This window comes from Lepeophtheirus salmonis, chromosome 6 (assembly GCF_016086655.4).
Source record: "Lepeophtheirus salmonis chromosome 6, UVic_Lsal_1.4, whole genome shotgun sequence".
Classification (NCBI taxonomy): Eukaryota; Metazoa; Arthropoda; class Copepoda; order Siphonostomatoida; family Caligidae; genus Lepeophtheirus; species Lepeophtheirus salmonis.
The window spans coordinates 26094304-26114469 of record NC_052136.2 but is presented as its reverse complement, the minus strand read 5'-3'; the positions used below and the strand labels follow the sequence as shown (position 1 = coordinate 26114469).

The following is a 20166-nucleotide window of genomic DNA, read 5'->3' as shown; positions in this document are numbered from 1 at the left end:
GACAGAAAACATTTTGTGATTGAAACTAATTTACATATTATGTACTATTTACTAGTGTTGTATCGGTCCTTATTTAGGACAAATGAACGCCGTCCAGTCCAATTTGTTGGTCCTTACAGAAGGTAACATTGATCTCTTGTGACGTCAATGAGGATGTTTTTCCTTTTTTAAATTATTCCGTTACATAATATAATAATTTATATTTATAACTAATTAACAATATAATATGTTCGTATTATTTAAAATGCACCCCCCCCCTCTTCTTCACTTTTTTTTTTGGCTTCAAAATAATATATATTTTTTATGGTGTATTATATTTGCCTGTCATTGCTTTGGTTTACAGTATATCAAAAATTCATCAACAATCTATTTTTCTCATCATTGAGACCTCAGCACTCAAAGTTAAATTGAGTTACGTATCCAATATTCACTTTATGAGTAGGACTACCATCAATGATACTGTATACCAAATGTGAGTAAAATCCGTTTGCTCATAAAATTTTTGTCAAAGAGGTTACCATTTGCCCCTTCAACATAATGCCTAACTATCCAATTAAGTTTAAATATATGTAAATATAATGTAGTTTACTTAAATGTTGATCATATGAATGCTGATTTATAAAATAAAAATATATAGTATAAGTATATAAGGTAATATGCGTTCAGAGTAAGAAAAATATTACATCACTCATGAAAGAATTCAATCAACACTTGTCAACAAAAATATGTTAATTTTTTGCCTTAAGCGTTCAAAAAATGGCCTATGTTTTGACAAAGCGATTTGAATTAAAAAAAACATTTGAAATTATACTTATGTAAAATGTAGTTATTTAATAACCCAATGATTTGACTCTCTCAGTCCGAATGGATGCTGATCCCTGGTCTAGTGTTTCCTTTTGATTTATGATACTTTTTTTCCAATCTGATGTTTTCAACTCAATTTTAGACGTCACAGAGTAGTTCATTTTTAGATTTGAGACCATTCAGCCTTGCTTGAATTATGTTGACGAATCTCATCTTATCCATTATTAATACACACAAACTCTATTACTTCAATCCACCCTAATAATCATTCATCATTACAAATGGAGGGATGATTAGAAGTTAGAACAATATATGTATGTTGACACACGAGAAAAACTCATTTTAACATGACGTGCATGCTTTTATATTATTAGTAGATTAATTTCATAAGGGATTCATTTTTGAACATTCTATTTTGTAACATATTATATATATGAGGATAATATGTACAATACATGCGTGTTTATTTGTTGAATCAACGATCAAGCCTTTAATGATTTCCTTCCTCTTAATTCAGAGCAACGTCTTTAGGGAATATAATATATGCATTGCATTTTTTTGACAGTGATCATAAATTTGCATTTCTTCCTGCTAGAGGTATGTCAAACCTATTGGACAAAAAACTCACGATACAAAATATTTATATTTATTTATGAATTTAAGTGCATGCCTTATTAGTTATTCTTTATTTTAGATTTAGACCCTCTATTAAATTCTCTTTTATTTCTTTTCTACTGGGATTTAGCAAATTTTATTTTATTTTAATATTTATAATCTTTATTTATATCATATAATATACTAAACTAAACAGTGGCTTGCATTTGTATTTGAACATATATACAATATACATACATACATTCATAAAAGTTATATTATTTAAATCTTTCTTTACAAATAATAAAGATGCCAAAATCTGACAGACATACCATTATAAAATTAAAAATAACCTTCTCATAAATCCCTAAAGAGACTAATCCTATGGTTTTTATTCCAATTATAGGCTAAATTAGCGGATAAAATAGCCTCTGCCATCCAGTCCATAACAAAAGACTTTCATATTGGATTTGGAAGCTTTGTGGATAAGGAGGTCTATCCCTTCATCAGCTTAATTCCCGAGGAAAATTGTCAAACTCCAGATTGTCCTGGACCTTATAGCTTCCAACATCAAATGAAGTTGAGCCCGGATCCCTTTCTATTCCGAGAAAAAGTGCGAAGAGCGCCTATTTCTGGGAACATTGATCAACCAGAAGGAGGATTGGATGCATTAGTTCAGGTAAGACCTGTCTCAATAAATATTCTATACATTCTACCACCTACGAGTATTTACCATCTCATATGCCTACACATGCATTTGCAGATATATATTATGTAAAGGAGATATTAATGCAAAAAGAGGAGGAAAAGGTTCTCAATTTTTTTAATGTTGAGAGTTTTCTAAATAGAAAAATCCATTATCAACTTTTAAGTATATTATACCTAGTTACACATCCATAAAAATGGCATTTGTATATTTATACGACTTCAATCTGACATTCAATGGACTTCATTCTTTCTTTTAAATATGTAGCTACAAAATATTTTAGGTCATAGAGCTAATTTGTTATGGAGATTTATATGGGCTTACACCCACGACAAAAATCTTACATTTAATTATTTCATAATATGAATTTTCTTTAATTTATTAATTCAATGAAAAAATGATTTTATAATATTAAAGATTTACTTAAGACACAGTTTTTTACGATTTATGCTACAGTATATGAGTTTTACTATGTTCATTGTACATAGTAAACCATCTAACTGCTATAATGAACATACTTTGCCATAATATAATATTAAAACACACTTTCCGTAGGCGATTAATTAAATTTGTTAAATATTATGTAGGTACATAATATTATAAGATTTATGAACTTTTTTTGTTTTTTCTATAAAAACCCTCCATTTCCCGAAATAACATTTCCCTCTTTTTCTTTGTATTTTTGCAATAAATCAAAATTATATATATATATGTATCTAGGTAGATTCTAGCAATGTAATGATGACCAGATGTATGTACCCAGTAGGCATAATATAAATAAAATGAGACAAGATAAGAAATAAAAGCCTCTTAATAAAAAGGATGGCTCACTCCTAATAAAAATCTATTTTGCAACTTTTTTTTTCCTTGTTTTGTTCGTTAATGGTTTTTTTATTCCATTATGCAGAGAAACTAAGGAAGGCTTGAAGAATCATTATTTGCTTTAAATTAGGCATCCTGAATAAAATCATTACTCAATTTTTTAATTTCTCTAATAAGTGATGATAAGATTCCCATTAGATAAATTAACATTCTTAACTGGCTTGGAGTAAACAGATTTCGTCCTCTTGTGAATGCGATCCTTCCAAATTAAAGAATCTTTTTTTTTAAATTGTTATGTTAAGAAGAGACAAGCAGTTTGAAATAATTATTAAACAAAAACAGGGGTTTCCGTAGAGGGTGAGGTGGAGGGGTTGTACCTCCCACCCCATTTAGGAGTTTTTTCTTTTTACTAGAAATTATTTTTGTGAGAATGAAAACATTTGTGCAAAAAAAAAAAAAAAAAAAATTAAACATATTTTTTCTTAAAACAAAAAAAATTAATATTTCAAATTTTTTGTGAATAGCTATCGGTTTCTGAAAAAAAAATTGCTCTTTTATTGAAATTTTTTTCGAAAAAGTTTAATATTTTAATTTTTTCCAAAAAAATTTACTTTTCAACTTTTTTTTCCAAAAAATTTAATTTTCTGTTAATATCTATGGAATTTGAAATTTTTTTCCAAACAGTTTAATATTTAAAATTATTTTTCAAAAAATTAAGGCCCTGAAAAAGCATGTAACTAAATTATATTCTCTTATTGATACGCCCTTGATCAAAAAATGATTAGGGATTGGGCTTCTGTAGAACGCACGGATAATAAAACTGTTATTTTTATCTAACAAAAATCCCCTTCCTAACTTAGTTCATTTTAAACCTATATGAATTTAAAGTGATAATTTTTTTCACCATCGATAATTGTGTCGTCTCTTATCGTAGTATCTCTTTAGGGGAAACCAGGAACAGTTGCAACACTTTTTTTTTCTGGCTCAATTACTCCGAGATATTTAAATTTAGACTCGTCAAAATTTAACGCAACATATTTAGATTTGTCTGTTATCCGTTATTTATAGACTATACTTGCCAATCTTTGTAGCCATGGACGATTACAACAGTTAAAAAATCGACTTCGAGATATATGTAAATCAAGAAAATTAGACTAGATGATATTTTTGGAGTAACAAATAACAATACTTTTAAATATATTAATTATATCACATTAACTAATTATGTGTTAAAAACAAAATAACAGTGCGAACGGTTTGACCATTTGTGATAATTCTATTTTAAAGGAGAAATTTATCAGAAGTTGTATGTATATAACAAGCAACTGTCATTAAAGTTTTAAATTTCAATTACTAGGCTAAAGTTGATACTTTTCTTAAGTGGAAAAGTATGGAAATAGTGCCTTTTAGAGGAGATTTAAAATTAAGAACATTTTTAAAGAAACGATTATATGGACGGGTCCGGAAATAAGGACCAAAAAAAGCTTAGGGAGTAAGAATTGAAACTTTACGTATTGTTTTTGGGGTTTATAGGTTGATCATAATACTTTTATTTCCATTGATTTTTTTTTACGTTGTTTATTTAGTAACAAAAAATTAAACTTTGATCTTCCCTTATTTTTGATTATACTTTTATTTTCAGTCGAATGATAATCAATTTATCCATGAATTTATACAAATGTCCCCGAACAAAATGTAACAAGAGGCAGATTGGCCACTCTATTGTGTATGTAAATATTAAGTAACAAAAAGTATCGAAATACCGATACCAATATTTTCTTACCAGAACTGGTAAGGAAATATTGGTATCCTGATAACACTACTAGAATTCTACAAAAGAGAATAAATCGTGAGGAGAACTCCAAATATACTATGCATGTAGCATTGTACCATTTATGTATAGATATTTGGCCTTTCATAAATGTACCGATCTATATAAAGAGGCATTTGTTTGTTGGATGGATAGATAAATAGATATTTATTTGGTGGTGCAATTTTAAAGGGAGTATAAAGGAGTAACTTTTGATTTTGATGATGTGACAGTTTTATTCATTCCACTGATTATGCCTATTCTCTACATACAGTATACATTATTAGTACAATTGTCTTCTTGGATTATAATTTATAAAATCATTTATGTCTATACATGTAGATTGTAGCTCTGCTTAAAAGCAGAACTACTTGACTCATAGCAATAAATCTAGTTCTTGTCATATTATTATTAATCTTATATTTATGATCATATAAAATTTGCTGTGGACCTCCAAACACTGACTGGTTTTTGATGTAAAACAAACTCCTACGAAAATAGGCAAAACTCAACTACATTGCCGTAGCCTTCGCTCGCTGTTTTCTACTTGTGAGACCAAGTGTTGTAATTGCATAAAGTATTTGTATGTGCGTGTGGACATGTCGATGATACTCTTTAAGGAGTTATTAATAGATTAACACTTTTAAGGGAGGAAGGGGAAGAGCTGTAAATTTTACTGTGAATTTTAATTTTGATTGTAACTGAGTTACATTTGCTACAAAAATTGAGAATCGTATCGTTGAGCCTTCAAATGTGCTCAATTTTAACAATCTTGGAAGATTTTTTTGATGTCCCCCCCCCTTTTTCAAACACACATAAATGAAAGTAAATTTATGGCATTTGTGGCATCATTTTGTTTCCTAATATTTCCCCCCTTCAGTTTTATATATTTTTTTAATGCGTTCGGGCATACGAGCAATTAAATTATCCAACGTCTCATCTGAAATTTGCGACCAGGAAATGTTACATTTTGGACGGGAGTTCTTCATTGGTTGCAGGCGGTTATATTGGAAAATAGTTCATAGATTTTCTATCGGAGACAAGTCATGTAACATTTGCCCAAAATGAGTCCAAGTTAGCCTGAAGCCATGTTTGAGCCGCGTAAGAGCTATGAGCAGGAGCTCCATCTCGCTGGAAAATGACTCTTGACATGTCTAGTAACATTTTCCTCCATCAAAACCGATCTGTTTTCTCGGCTCATTTGCATGGTAGTGATAGGAAACCTCTTCTTGAGAATGGTCTCAACATAGTATGAAGACGTAACAGTTTGTACTCGAGCTATAAAACGAAGCTCACTCAGAGCCTGGGAGCTCATAAGACCCCAGACGTAAATTTTCAAGGGAAAATTCACTTTAAGAGTCAGCACAACATCTTCCTTCTTGCGAGCCGAAACGCGATCAATTTGACGATTGGGATGGTGAAACAGTTCAAAAGTGGACTCGTCAGAGAAAAAAACTCTTCTCCAGTCATTTGTTGACCAATTTTTCCTCTCACGACAAAAAATAAGTCGGTTTTTCTTTTGAATCTCTGTTAGTTTCGGCTGCATTAGAGGTCTGTACGACAAGTCCTTCAGCAATTCCTTCATGAACTTGCAGAGAGTTTCGTCTGACCCTTGATGACCATTTGACGTCAATTTGGTTGCTAATTTCTTCAAGGATTTGCCTTTTTTCGTGAGACTTTTGGGGATTGTTATTTTTGAATCTCTCGAAAGTTTTTTCTTTCTTTCTCGTCCACCCTGGTTTTCGAGACTCTGACTCTGACACCCTTCAAATGGCTCGAACAGAAACGCCAAGGGACATCAACCTGCCTTTTCTTGACCTCAAATTGTCCTACAGCCCTTCGCCATTCTGTTACATTATATTTTTTAATATTCATGTGTAAATTTCAATTCAGAAAAAAATACATAAAAGTTGCTTCTTTACCTTAAATTTGGGTCGATTCAGATTTTTAAGAGTCTCTAAGCCCACGTGCTTTTGTTTTTATTTAATCCCCTTTTTATTTTTTAACTTCTTTTTAGAAAAGCGGTAAATTAAAAAAAAAGAGCACATCAATTTCTTAACATACTGTAGAATATGCACTATTTATATATAGCTACTAATTGGAATAAGAAAAATCCTTGAAATTATATAATGTATAGATGGTTGTAGAAGAAGAGATTCGATTCTATGTCCAATAACATTTACTCAAAGATAAGTTTGACCCCAAATGATTGTCTGTATATTTATATGGTTTCGAGTCAAGTCCAAGTCATCATGCTCCGTGTTCAAGTCAAGTTTGAGTCCGTAAAAAGGACTTAAGTCTAGACGTGAGTATTATACCTCTGTACTGATAACAAATAATGCTAGTGTCCCGTGTTTAAATGAAAAAAATAAAGACCATTCATCCTTAAAATTAAGAAGATTAAAAATCCTAACTACATGAATAAAAATACCTATATATTTTTCTTAGACCGAGCCTCGTATATTTTTGAACCGGCATTGGATTAACAAAAACATAAAACTCAAATAGTTGAAGAAATTAGTGTATAAGTTGTACAATTCGCCGCATCGGGAAAACCGTTGAAATCCCTTTCGCCCAACTTCCATAGTTTTCTAGTAGCACCATGCAAACACTTTACGCACTTTTTGCCATAAAATCTTCTTAGATCTCCAGCAATTTGTTTTTTCACTAAGTCATTTATATAATATTTGCAACTGATTGTCGAAAAACTACAGATTATTTCTGTCGGACGTAAGTCATTTATCCCTATTACACAACAGATTCATAGAAATGAAGCCCCATAGATCATGTACCTATTTTTATCATACACATGTATGTTATACATATATTTTTATGTGGGCCCTTACTATTAATTAAAAAATAACTAGACTAAATATGAAGCAAGGCGAAGCGTTAAAATGTTGTTTTAGCTCTCATTTGTTCAGTCATCTTCAATCTTCGTTAAAATATATTATATACAAAAGTGGCTCAAATACCTCGACTAACCACGGGTGTGGCTTTCAAATCACCCCTACCTTTGTTTATATGTATAGATACAACTTTTTAGTAAGATAGCAGAAAAAAAATATTTTGCAAAGTGAATTGTATGTATGTATACATTAGAAACCAGACAAGAATCTTTTTCTTTTCTTAATACATATACATCACATTAAAGGGAAGAAGTGAGTAAAAATAAAAAGGGAGAATTGACGAGCCACATGGCCCATCTTTGATTTGTTTATAAGTGTTATTATATGTCAAACAAGACGACGCCATTATTTTGTATGTATAATTTTATGGCCTTATTTTCTCACAAATCTGTTTTTTATGGATGTATTCCGTCTAGTGTATGTATAATGTGTATATTTATATATTTTTGCGACATCATTACTCCTTTTCTTGGCAAAAAAATACAACAAAAAAACTTTTGTTATCAGGTCTGCCAAGTATGTGATCTATGTACTTGGATGTAAAGAACGTTTCCATGGAGTAAATGAGCCGTATAAGAAATTACCACTAATACTAAAATCTCCTATTGTAAAAGAAAAAAAGTTTTGCAATGGCTCTTCGGCCATGAGTCAAGTTTTCTATATGATATTGATATATGAACCTTGGTGGTGGATGATCAGAGATTGTTTCTTTGTACACATCTAAGACTTTTTCTCAAAGTTGTAGCTGAGTGATTGAAGTTTAGTCATATTTTGAACAACAATCAAGAAAAGGAGAAAATGGGATTTATTAATTTTTTTAGATGATATGCATCATTTGGGCTGAAAAGTCCTAGCCTTAACAAAGAAAACACGTTTTTTCCCCCGCTCAAAATTGGCTTTATTCATCAATATCCATCTAGAGTAATACAATCATTCCAGCGCCGCTCTAACATTTCAATGCCACTTTTATCTCTTGCCTCACAATAGTCCTTAGTGTCGACGATAACCTTTTCATTGGAGTGAAATTTCTTACTGAAGTTTGGTTTGAATTTTAACGATGAACTTGGATACCCAATTATATTTACTATAGTTTAGAATATTTTTTTCGTTAAAGATTCTTATATTAGTCTCGATACGGTCTTTCAAACTAAATCTATAATTTATAAATCGTTTATTTTGACTATTATGTTTTGCTACTTCAAATGCAATTTACAGCACATCCAAAGGATTAATCAAAATACTTTGTTGTTTATGTGATAATTATTATGAGCACTTTATTATCTTGTGTCAACCCCCATAATAGTTTGTTAAATTTCGATCTCTATATGCCATTGATATTGCAAGAGATTAATTACTCCCGAGATCGTTGTCCATTGAGCTATGTCGTTCCAATCTGGACTGTATCGAATAAATAAAGGCTGCCACAACACTATAGTTACAACCAAATAATACAAATAATACCAGAAATGTGCGGCATGTTGTTCGTCATTTCGTATTTTTTCATTCGCCTTCAATGTACTGCCTACATCCAATAATATATCTACAGATATTTTGATTATGATAGTGAGGGATGCTCCGCAACATGCTGTTGATTCCTTGTGATGAATGAGTTGACTTTGTCTCTTTTCATTTGACTATAGTTTGATTCTTATTATTCATATAAATATAGAATAATTTAAAATCCTGATATTTTGGCTCCTATCACGTAATAGGAATGTATGTATATCAGCAGTACGTAACGAACAAAAAAAAACCAACAGCAAAAGGTGTATATTAGATGTTATTAGACAATGAGAATGAGTGGGCGAAATGAAATGAAAGGGGGGAGTATTATTTTTTTTATCTGATGGGTGAGATAATAAAAATAACAATATTATTAATGTGGTAATGCCATCATTTCTATCAATGTTATCTCCTTTTTGGAAGGAAACCTTACGTAATATGTGCTCTTGGTTATAGTTCATTTATTTTCCTTTAATTTTAAACAATATCTTAGCAATAATAATTATTATCTTCGTATCCCTATCAAGAAGCAACATGCTTTGAATATAATTTATGAGATAATCATATTTCGTTGTTTATATTTTATTTATTGATATTTTTTGCTTCTATTTTTTAAATCCTTTACTATATTCACCACTTTAAGTTCCTCTTATCTACAAAATAGATACATAAAAAATATCTACAAAATGTAATTAAAAATGACTTAGATCTAAAATTCGAAAAAATACCCACCCATGTATTGAAGAGCTCAATAAAACAATTTATTCCCATCTAAATATACCTAGATGTGGCTTTTTCCTCAATCCCTAATTATAATTATTTTGACTTGAGTTAAGTCGAGACGTCAAATTATATTCGAGTCTATAATTTAGAAATGAAAAAAAGTGATGACGCATGTTCAATGCTAGTGTTGGAAATCATAAGTATTTTTGGCGTCTAAAAAAATGTTAATCAAAATTTAAGATGGTAACCATGAACATTTGAAGAATGTTTCATTAGATTAGGTGAAATCAGCTATAAGAAGAAGGAAGTAAACACAAGCCCCACTCTGTATCTAACAAAGGTATAACCAGGAGTTACTACGATGTCGACCCTCAATTTCCCTCTGAGTACAACAAAGACTTACCCTTATAACTCCTCAAGAAATCCTCAGGGTTACTCTTTGTTTTCCATGAGCACATGGACTTGTGATTACTTATTACTTAGATGTTCTCTATCCAAGAATAATTATAGCAGCTTTAGAAAATAAAAACACTGTAATATAATATTATAGTATGTGTCTGTCCGTCCGCGGATTAGCAAGTTTGTCTTAGCATTTTTAGTATGTGTATAATAAAATAATTTGTAATTCAGGGAAAGAACAGTATTAGTAAGTAATAAAATGTATAATATGGGTAACTCCTAGTCTACTATAATATATTACCTCAGAAATTAAATTTACCCTCCAAAGTTTTTGACCCCACTGCTTTCATTGGAATTATCAAAGGACTATTCATCTGTCCAATTTTTAACATATGATATATAATATAATATTTCAAATATTACCACAAAAAGTACCATCCGATGTAACAATAATATGACAAATTTATAGGAAGTAAATTTAACTATTCTCTTTTTAATAAAAGTATTTTTAAGTATGGACCCTATTTTTACACCAAGTGCAGAGCTTGAGGCAAGTACCCCCAAATAAAAGATGTATTTGATTTACTGTGTAATAACTAATGATATTCTTTTTATTAATTATAAATTTATCACAAGGGTTTTGTGAACAATACTTTACCAAGAGGAGCAGAGAATCAAAAAGTTGATAATCCCAAGTTTACTCGCCTGAGTTTGACAAATAAGACTTATTCTTAATTTTATAAGAAAAATAAAATATACATATGGTAAATCATTTATTTCTTAATATCCACAATTTTGACTAAAAATATAATTTTATCATGTCGAATTGAACCAAGTGGATAAATTCTAAAGTCCACACCACACTATGCCTAGTTACACACAAGTCATATAAGATAAGTACCTACCATAATAGTTAATGTGAATAAATAGTAATCAAAAATCTGCCCACTTTCTCATGCAACCAAAACCGATTTCTCCTTTCCGTGCTAACTTCCTAATATTTTCAGGCAAGAACTTTTTTTATCCCTTCAAATTATGCAAGTGTATATACTTTAAATTCGTCATAGTTTAATTATGTATAAGTGCATTGCATATTTTAGTTGGCTAGATCAAAGTATAATATATTTACAATAGATAGTGATGGTACAGGTCACAACAAAATGTTTTGATGATCCTCTTTAGTCATTATTCAATTTATCATGCTCCTTGGCAGTTTTTATTATCTCTTTCCGGCAAAACTCATATCCCTAAAGTTAAGTAGGATTGTTCGTCGAAGTTAAAGGCTCAGTGCTTTACATACCTTGTTGCTTCTATATAATGGACATATATTTCGACTCGTCAGTAGGAGTACCAACATTTTAACAACCCGTGTGGCCCATTCTAAATTTTTTGAGGATGCCTTTTTGACCGTCATCTGATAATATTTCCCATATTGAGAACCGAATAACCCTACGATTTTACAAACAATTGAATCTGGGGTCGTTGATTCTGATGAGCTTTTTGCTTGAATACAAAAATATAATGTTTTATCCCTTCAACTCAACGAAATTGTTAATGTTAAATATTATTAGGTACCTGACATGGAATACTTTCGTGCCCTCCCTAACTCAGTTTGCTAAAACTATTACATAGCTTCCATAATTTTTTGACGTCTAGGCTGTAAGAGAATAAAAAAAGTAAGTTATACTCTTCTTTTGAAGTTATACAAACTGAGTCAGACATCACTAATGTAAAATATAATATTTATAACATAATTCAATATCTTCATAGCAGTATATTTTTTTGTATTAAGTGCATTCAGCAATTCAGCAATTTTTCAGTGTATATAATATGTAGTAATCAATTAATATGATCGATTAGAAAGATTGATAATTGTGTCGTTTTTTTGTTTTTTCATTTTACCAAATTAATCCATTATTTCTGTACAATAACATACATATTTGCTATAAAAAAGCATTTGTGAAACAAATAAGTTTATTTTATCAGTCAAATAATATGCAATGACTTCTATGGATGTCTTTAGCAATTGATAAAGTGTTTTGTTTTTTGGTGAGGAAAATCATCCTTCAGAAATGATGACTCTATACTCATATGTAACAAAAGTATTCTATTCCAAATTAAGTGTTAATCTATTGCATGAGTGTTTTCTACGGAACGAAATATTCACTGCTTTTTTTATCATATACCTACAAAAATGTATTATCATTTAAACATTTTTAGTATGATGGTTCTAAATCAACCAACATGGGCATAATAAACGTCCTTTTGGGGAGCTACATAAAATACCACTAGAATCCCACTGAGAGGACTTTATGTATATGCATACAAGTGTTTTAAGGACTGAAAATATCTAATAGGAATAGGGGAATATTGAGTTAATATCATATTTTACTACATAGAATATCAACAATGTGAATAATAGTGTTGAGACTCGATCCGAAAGTGTGGAACGGGGAAAAAATATAGGAAATTCCTTTCCTGAAAAAATTCAAATACAACATTTTTTTTTTTTTTTATCGTTTTTTTTTTTTTTTTTTTATGTATACTGAATTTTAATAATAGACCGGTTTAGTCCCATTTGGACCAAATTAGTTCGGTATTACAAAAGTTATAACGATATCAGATCGGTCTAGAATTGGTTTTCAAACCACAATCCAACACTAGTAAGATTCTCTTAAGGAATTCATTATTTTACATTCAAATTGTTTTTAAATAATAATTTGACTTAGCGCGTCTCCATATTTATAACCTTTGACCATATTTTTTGCTCCCTCTTCCTTGTGTAATGGGCTGAATGATTCCTCTTTATCTGCATTTTATGAGCCTTTCCTCCTACTGTGAGAAAATTCAATATATATTATCATTACTTTTTTTTTTTACTGTTATTTTCGTATTGTGTAACTTTTTCAAAAAAGGAATAGTTGAAACTATAAAATGTACTGAGAACAAAGGAAATTGTTTCTTACTAGCCTTATATTACGACTAAATTCATAAATGACCCCAACAAGATCCGATCAGATCCATCAAAAATATACTTTAAAAGGCATAAAACAACCCCCAATCTCACTGTTGGGGTTGTTATGGTAATAACGGCGTTAGTAAGATGATACATTTCCTTCTTATAAAAATACTATGTACAACATTAATGCCTTATATATTATTAAAGAATACCTCAAAGAATAATTTCGACTCCAATAAAGGATCACAGCACATCAATTGTCATGCAGAATCTGAATAGTTCATCCTCTCATAGTTTCAATTATTGAGGGGAAAAAACGGCACCATGAGACTCGAGTCAAATAACTTAATTCATTCATGAGTATAAATAGGAAAAGATACATGTTTAACTGACTCAAGAGTACTTAAATCATCTTAATCTTTAATCATGTGACTCAACCTAACATCACCTAGGAGATGTTAGGTTACTTATTTCAGACATAGACTTCATGAAAATTTGCGTCATATTCTATTAAAAAGTCCCACTCACAAACTTGGATTAGCTATCATATGAGTGTAGATACATAATAATACGTCGTATATCGGTGAAGCAATTTAGTGAGTTATATAATAAAAAGTCTTGGGAAAAAAAAAAGATTTTGAGGGGAGCTTTAGAGAACTATGAGGGAAATTCTCACATAACATGAAAGATTAATTTTTTGACTGAAGATTAATTTTGGAGTACGACAACAATTCTCCTAGTTGGACTTAGGAGTATATATTTCACTCCTTCTTGGGAGCCTTTTCAATCGTAACTGATTATAATAATTATAAATAAAAGAAACATAATCCGACTGTAGTTTCCTCACGATTTCCTATTTAATCCTGCTGTCTATGTGTTGAATTTCCGAATCTACTCTCTCCCTCTTTGGTCAATCTCATCACTTCTTTAGTTGGCATCACTTTTTTCCATTATTTGTACTTTCATATAATGTATCTTGTAATCCAGTAACTTCTTCTCCTTTATTGATGTAATCTATATGTTCTCTCACTCTGAGCTTTAATCCTCTTTCTGTTTGGCCTATATATTGGGCTCCAGAGTTGGGGTTAGAGCAGGTAATGTAATATATAACCCCAGTCGTCTCATCCTCACCCAAATGTCGAATATGTACAACAGTTTTTGATTGAGTAGACTTCTTTATTAATATCCAGAAATGGGCTAACATTGCATTTGTCATTAATTTATTATATTTTCTAGATAGTTTTCAATCATTATCAACTTCTGAAGTCATTGAGGAATAAGCAATGACGTACTTAGAAGGTTATAATTTTTGGATTGATATTTTTTTAGTTATGATACTTATTTTACGCTTTGATAAAGCTTTATTATCGATCGAAAAACCTTATAAAAGAACTTTTTCTTTTAGTTTGTAGCTCTGTCTAAGGAGGCATATGACCATATACAAAGAATATATTATAAACCATCCGTCTAAACTAACCAAATACACATACACACAAAACAAAACAAAATGTTAAACCTGAAACTTTTTTACCACCATTATCACTAAATGCACATTTGTACACGTACACTATTTCCACAAAGGCTGCCCATTATTATCCCCATATTAATAATGGAATTGCGTGCTATAATAAAAAAATATATAATGTATGAATATTCTTCTTTTTTTTCTTTTTTTTTTTTTTTTTTTTGCATGTTTTGATGCGATTAAAAAAAATGAACTTTTGAAATTATTCACTCCACCATCCACAAGAGAAAGAAATGCATACGCCACTATAACAAATATAATAGAAAATGTATTTAACCTTTTTGGAGTTTGTCATTGTAGAATACATATTAAATATGTATGCGTACAATTTCCAGTTTTGTACCTGCTGAACTTGTACATATAAGCAGATTGTAGAAGTTATAATTTGTACGTTTCATAACGTTTTAGTCAATTACAACATTGGTTATTCTGATTAAGAACTTTTTACCTCAACCAAGGAAGTTGAAGGAAAGTTATATTATTTCCTACTTTTTTTATTTGTTAGTCACTAGGAACACAGCAAAAGTTACTAACTTTTTACGAAGATTGTATCTGGTCTCAGTAAGAAACCATTATCATTTTGAGAGGTCAAGCTATCACAAATGTAAAAAATCCATAATCAACCATAATTTTAGAACAAATTGAGATACATAATTCAATTTGATTTTAGGGAGATGTTTTTCGCTTTATCGAGTGCCCATTCCAGTTATTGATGTTATCAATTCATTTCAATCTATTAAAATAAAGCAATTTGTAATTTATGTATTTACAAATAATATAACTTTGTAATGTGCCAAAAAAATGCTTATAATTGAGTAATTTTGAATAAAGATTAAAAGTATTAACCATCTATGGAATATTCAATTATTCCATTATGTTCATCTCATTTTTTGGTTGCAACATGTACAATTTGCTTATACAAATTACAACTTGTACGTATAGTTACATACGACTATATGCCTAATATAATAATACATTATATGTTAATGGACCTAATAGTCGTACATCACAGGCCTTTTTCTCATCTACATTCTGACAAAAGAGTTGGTTATAGTAACAATCAAACCTTGTTTAGGTGTAGCACATTGTAGTCAATGTGAGACTTGATATGTATTTTGTCCTGATTATTAAATCTCATTTTCATCGGTGGCTTAGTTACTATTTACCCACCTTTCAAAGCAAATTGATCATGAATATAATAACTATTATAAAGAGAAGTATGTATAATCAATCTTAATCTCATCGGGGGGTTTTTATTTTGAATGAATGGATTTCATTTTTTGAACCTTTTTTTACCCCATATTATATATGTAATAATATTATCCAAACTGGCATATAATCATGTTGACTAATACGTACGTATTATGCATAAATTGCAAAAATAATATGTATTCTAATAAAAGTCCACTTAACACCACAAAGACACCACTTTGCGACAAATGTAGGTACAAAGAGATTTGACATTTATTATAATCGAAGATTATGCTTAGAACTTTTTTTTTTTTTGCAGGCAGATATACACTTCATTTTGAGGTCTACGCAATAGTAAATAATAGAGAATATATTATCATTGGTTATTTTAGACAATGCTGGTGCATTTGAGCCAATATATATATGAGTCCATGTATCTACTAAGTACATAAATTGATATGGAAATAAATAACCCAAGAATAAGAAAAGACATGCGATGTTGATGACCTTTTCTCATTAATGAATTCAAGACTCGTAGAGACGATGTTTATAGTTATATTATAACTATGTAGTGTATTTACCCTCATAAGAATTCTATAAACTGAGGGATTGTAAACCTTTACTCGTAAATCAAATAGAAAAAGATCCCTTTTACTTTGTGTCATTTTATATTGTATATGTATTCACTAGTATTGAGACTCAGTCCAAGACCGATTTTTTCCCCGTTCGGCCTTAAGATATTTTTTCTATGTCAATTAGGATCTATATTTTGGCCCAAACCACGATCTCAGATTGTAGAGGGATTGATTAAGAGAGACAGCTCTAATTAAGGATATTTTTAGGACCCTGCAGGGCGTCTGCAAGATTGTATTTCTTTGGGGGAGAGGCTTAGTTTTTTTTAATTTTTTGAAAATTCAAAAAAAAAAAAAAATCTCTTGTTTTTTCATTAATATTTTTATTCCTTACTAAAAGGTTCATCGGGGGGGGGATCTACAGCCTCCTCTCCCACCCTGCGGACTCACCTGCTCTGTCAAACAATTTATTCAAATTTTCAACATATTTGGTTCCGATACGGGGTGGTCACAAACACACTTACTATTGTAAGTATACATGGGATTACCCCTAAGGATATATTTTGCTTCTTTTTTGAAACTTCAAGGGAAAGTGCTGATCATTTATTATCATAATTGTATGCCACGAAAAGATATTAAGATGAAATAATAGAAGTTATGTAACAAAATTATAAAATAATATTAAAACCAAGTCATTTTGTCTTTCTTTACATTGATCCCTACCAAGACTACCACTTGACATGTTAAAATATGAAGGAAAAAAAACATCCTAGACTATTAACTTTCGGAATGTTGTTTTTTTTTGTAATTTTTTTTCTGTCTCAATCTATGGACTACCGATTTCCTTCCTAGTCTGATTTTTGAGTTGTACAAATATGATTTATGCAACACATACAACTCAAATGACGTAATTTTAACGGTATGTTATGGGATACTAGATCCCCGGTTCCCAACCTTTTTAGTGTAGTCACCCCTTAATAAAATTTGCCAAGTAATGGTGATTCCAAGGCTAAAATTAGTAGGGTTGATCCACCTTCACTCAAGTTGAATCAGGAATTGAAAAGCCATCGGTGTCATTTGCAAAGAAATTATGTCAGCTGAATTGATTAAGCCCAACAAAATAAACAACCATTTTGATGTTGAACAACTCCCAACCTTGGAGGCAAGGATGTGCAGTATTTAAAAAAAACAAAAACACTGATGGTGTAAAAAATAACAGGCGTGATTTTGGCGGAAAGTAGCTTTAGGAAAATATGGCGGTTATTAGTTTTTTATTATAGCGGTTTTTAAAAACTTTTTATTATTTATAAAATGTATTTTGTCTGATTATTCATAATTTTTACTAATGCTCTGAACTTAGTCAACTTTTTAAGCCTCTAGCGCCAGAATCATCATCTTTAAAATCAGTTATTTAAATCCTATTCAATGGTTATGGTTTGATATTAAATAAAAATGTCATTTTCAGAGTTTGAAATAATTGATATCATGAAAATGATTTATGGAATAATTAGAGACCCTGATATTTTCTCAGGTAGTATGCAATGTAACAAGTTTGAGAACCACTATTTTAGATATTTGCATATAACTGCTGGAAAGTTAACTATGACAGACGGGAAAAATTTCAACTTCTCTTATGTAGGATATAAAATTATACGCTAATGTCATGTTTTTTTCTTACTGATGAAAATATTTGTTTTACTGAAAGTATGTTCAATTAATAAGGTTGACATATTATCAACATATTTATGAATCAGAGTTATGATTAATTCCTTATATATATATATATATATATGTACATATATATATATATGTACATATGTATCAATAATTTACAGAATATACTCATCTATGAATAGGTACATAATATGTTTTAGTGTTGAGATCTGGACCGATATTTCAGACCAAGCGGAAATTTAAGTCTTGGACCGGTGGAAACGGAATATGAAATTTATTTTCTTAAAAAAGTAAATTTTTTAACAAACGGATTTATTTTTGTAAAAATAATTTTAATTAAGAAACCCGTCCTGACCAAATTGTTATTGAATACGTTACTTCTTACAAAAAAATATAATGATCTCAGACAGATCTAGAATTTCCGGATCAAAACCTAACACTAATATCTACGAGTACATATTAGTAGTATCTTTTCACACCAAGTATCTTTCTACACATGATCGTCAACATTTGAGTTACAACAAATGAGTTAAATTTTAATACAGTTGACAAACAAGGTGATCACACCTATAATTTAAGTACATTGTACATATTTATATGAATATTAAATATGTAAATGTTAACTACTCAATCAAATAGTATGTTGACTCATTGCTATTATTTTTTAATTAAAATAATGTTCGGTCAAACCTTTCTTAATTGGATAACTGAATCATTATTCCATAAATTGAAGAAACGAATCATCATGATAACTGTATATAAATATAAGTATGTATAAAGACCTTGCAATCACAAAATCCCTTCTGCAAAAACGAAAAAAAACTCAAGGATGTGTGCAAAAGTGTACTCATTAAGAGAGGAGAAGGACTGAGATAACAATGAAAATCATAGTATGTATCTACTTTGATATCAAAGAATAATTAGTGTAGTAGAGATGTAATTAATTTAAGCCTTTATTTATTGTTCTTACCTTTTGCTTACATGCAATTTGTGAAGCACACATAGTTTAATTCTCTCTCAAAAATGAGAGAGAGTTAAACTATAAAGATTTTGTTAAAGAAGTTGTTAATAATATGCAATTATATTTAGTGTTTCCTTGACTTCCTCCTACCCATATCAAAATCTTGGCAAGATTAGATATTATATAAATAGTGCTTAAAGTATGTATTCCTTGGGTATTGTTTGCATCATGACATATATGTATTACGACAGAGCTGTGACTTGTTTCCATGCTGTTTAAGACTGATTCTTACTACATATACATTATTATACATGTGTTAATTGCACATTTGCGAATTATCTGCATTTTAGCAATATTTGTATGTAAATCTGCATATCTAGATCATTCAATACAAATTCCGTGCCAGTAATTTTTTTTATTTTTATTTGATGGCGTTTTATAGATATTTATAATATAATTATCATGACATAAAAATATTAAATGCATTTTTTTTTATCCTTTAAATAAATACCTTTACAAAAAAGTAATTCCAATGATGAATTTTTAAGGTATAGATTTACTTCCATAGAAAAGCAGAAATTGATCTGGACATTCTATATCGGTCTAAGAACATTATATTTTTTGTAAGATGTGATGTAACTCGTTCGGTCCAGATAGGTACTCTTAATAAAATGTGTTCTTTAAAATGAAATGCATCCGTTAAAAATTACGTTTTTTAGAAAAGAAATTTCATATTCCTTTTCCACCAGTCCAAGACTTAAATTTCTGGTTGGTCGGAAATATTGGTCCAGATCTCAACACTCATACATATTATGTAAATTATCGATATATATGGACTTAAAGTAGTTCTAAAATTTTACGAAAAATAGGGACCCCAGCTTAAATATTTTCAGTAAAAAAGCAAGATTGTAAATTTATATTCTGAAAAAAGTTAAAATAAAAAGAAAGGGATCCTCCACATTATCTTTGCCATGGGTTCCACTCACGGTAAAACCGGCATTGTAGACAGAGTTC

General features: G+C 30.0%; 1 protein-coding gene across 4 annotated transcripts in view; it reads left to right on the top strand.

Annotated features, from left to right (window-relative positions):
* Positions 1–20166, top strand: part of LOC121119344 (integrin beta-3) — a 66043-nt gene that overhangs the window by 15297 nt on the left and 30580 nt on the right. For all 4 annotated transcript variants that reach the window (XM_040713988.2, XM_040713989.2, XM_071889043.1 and 1 more), the window contains one exon: positions 1805–2077. In XM_040713988.2, the coding sequence (XP_040569922.1) occupies positions 1805–2077 (273 nt within the window). The remainder of the gene's footprint in view (positions 1–1804; positions 2078–20166) is intronic.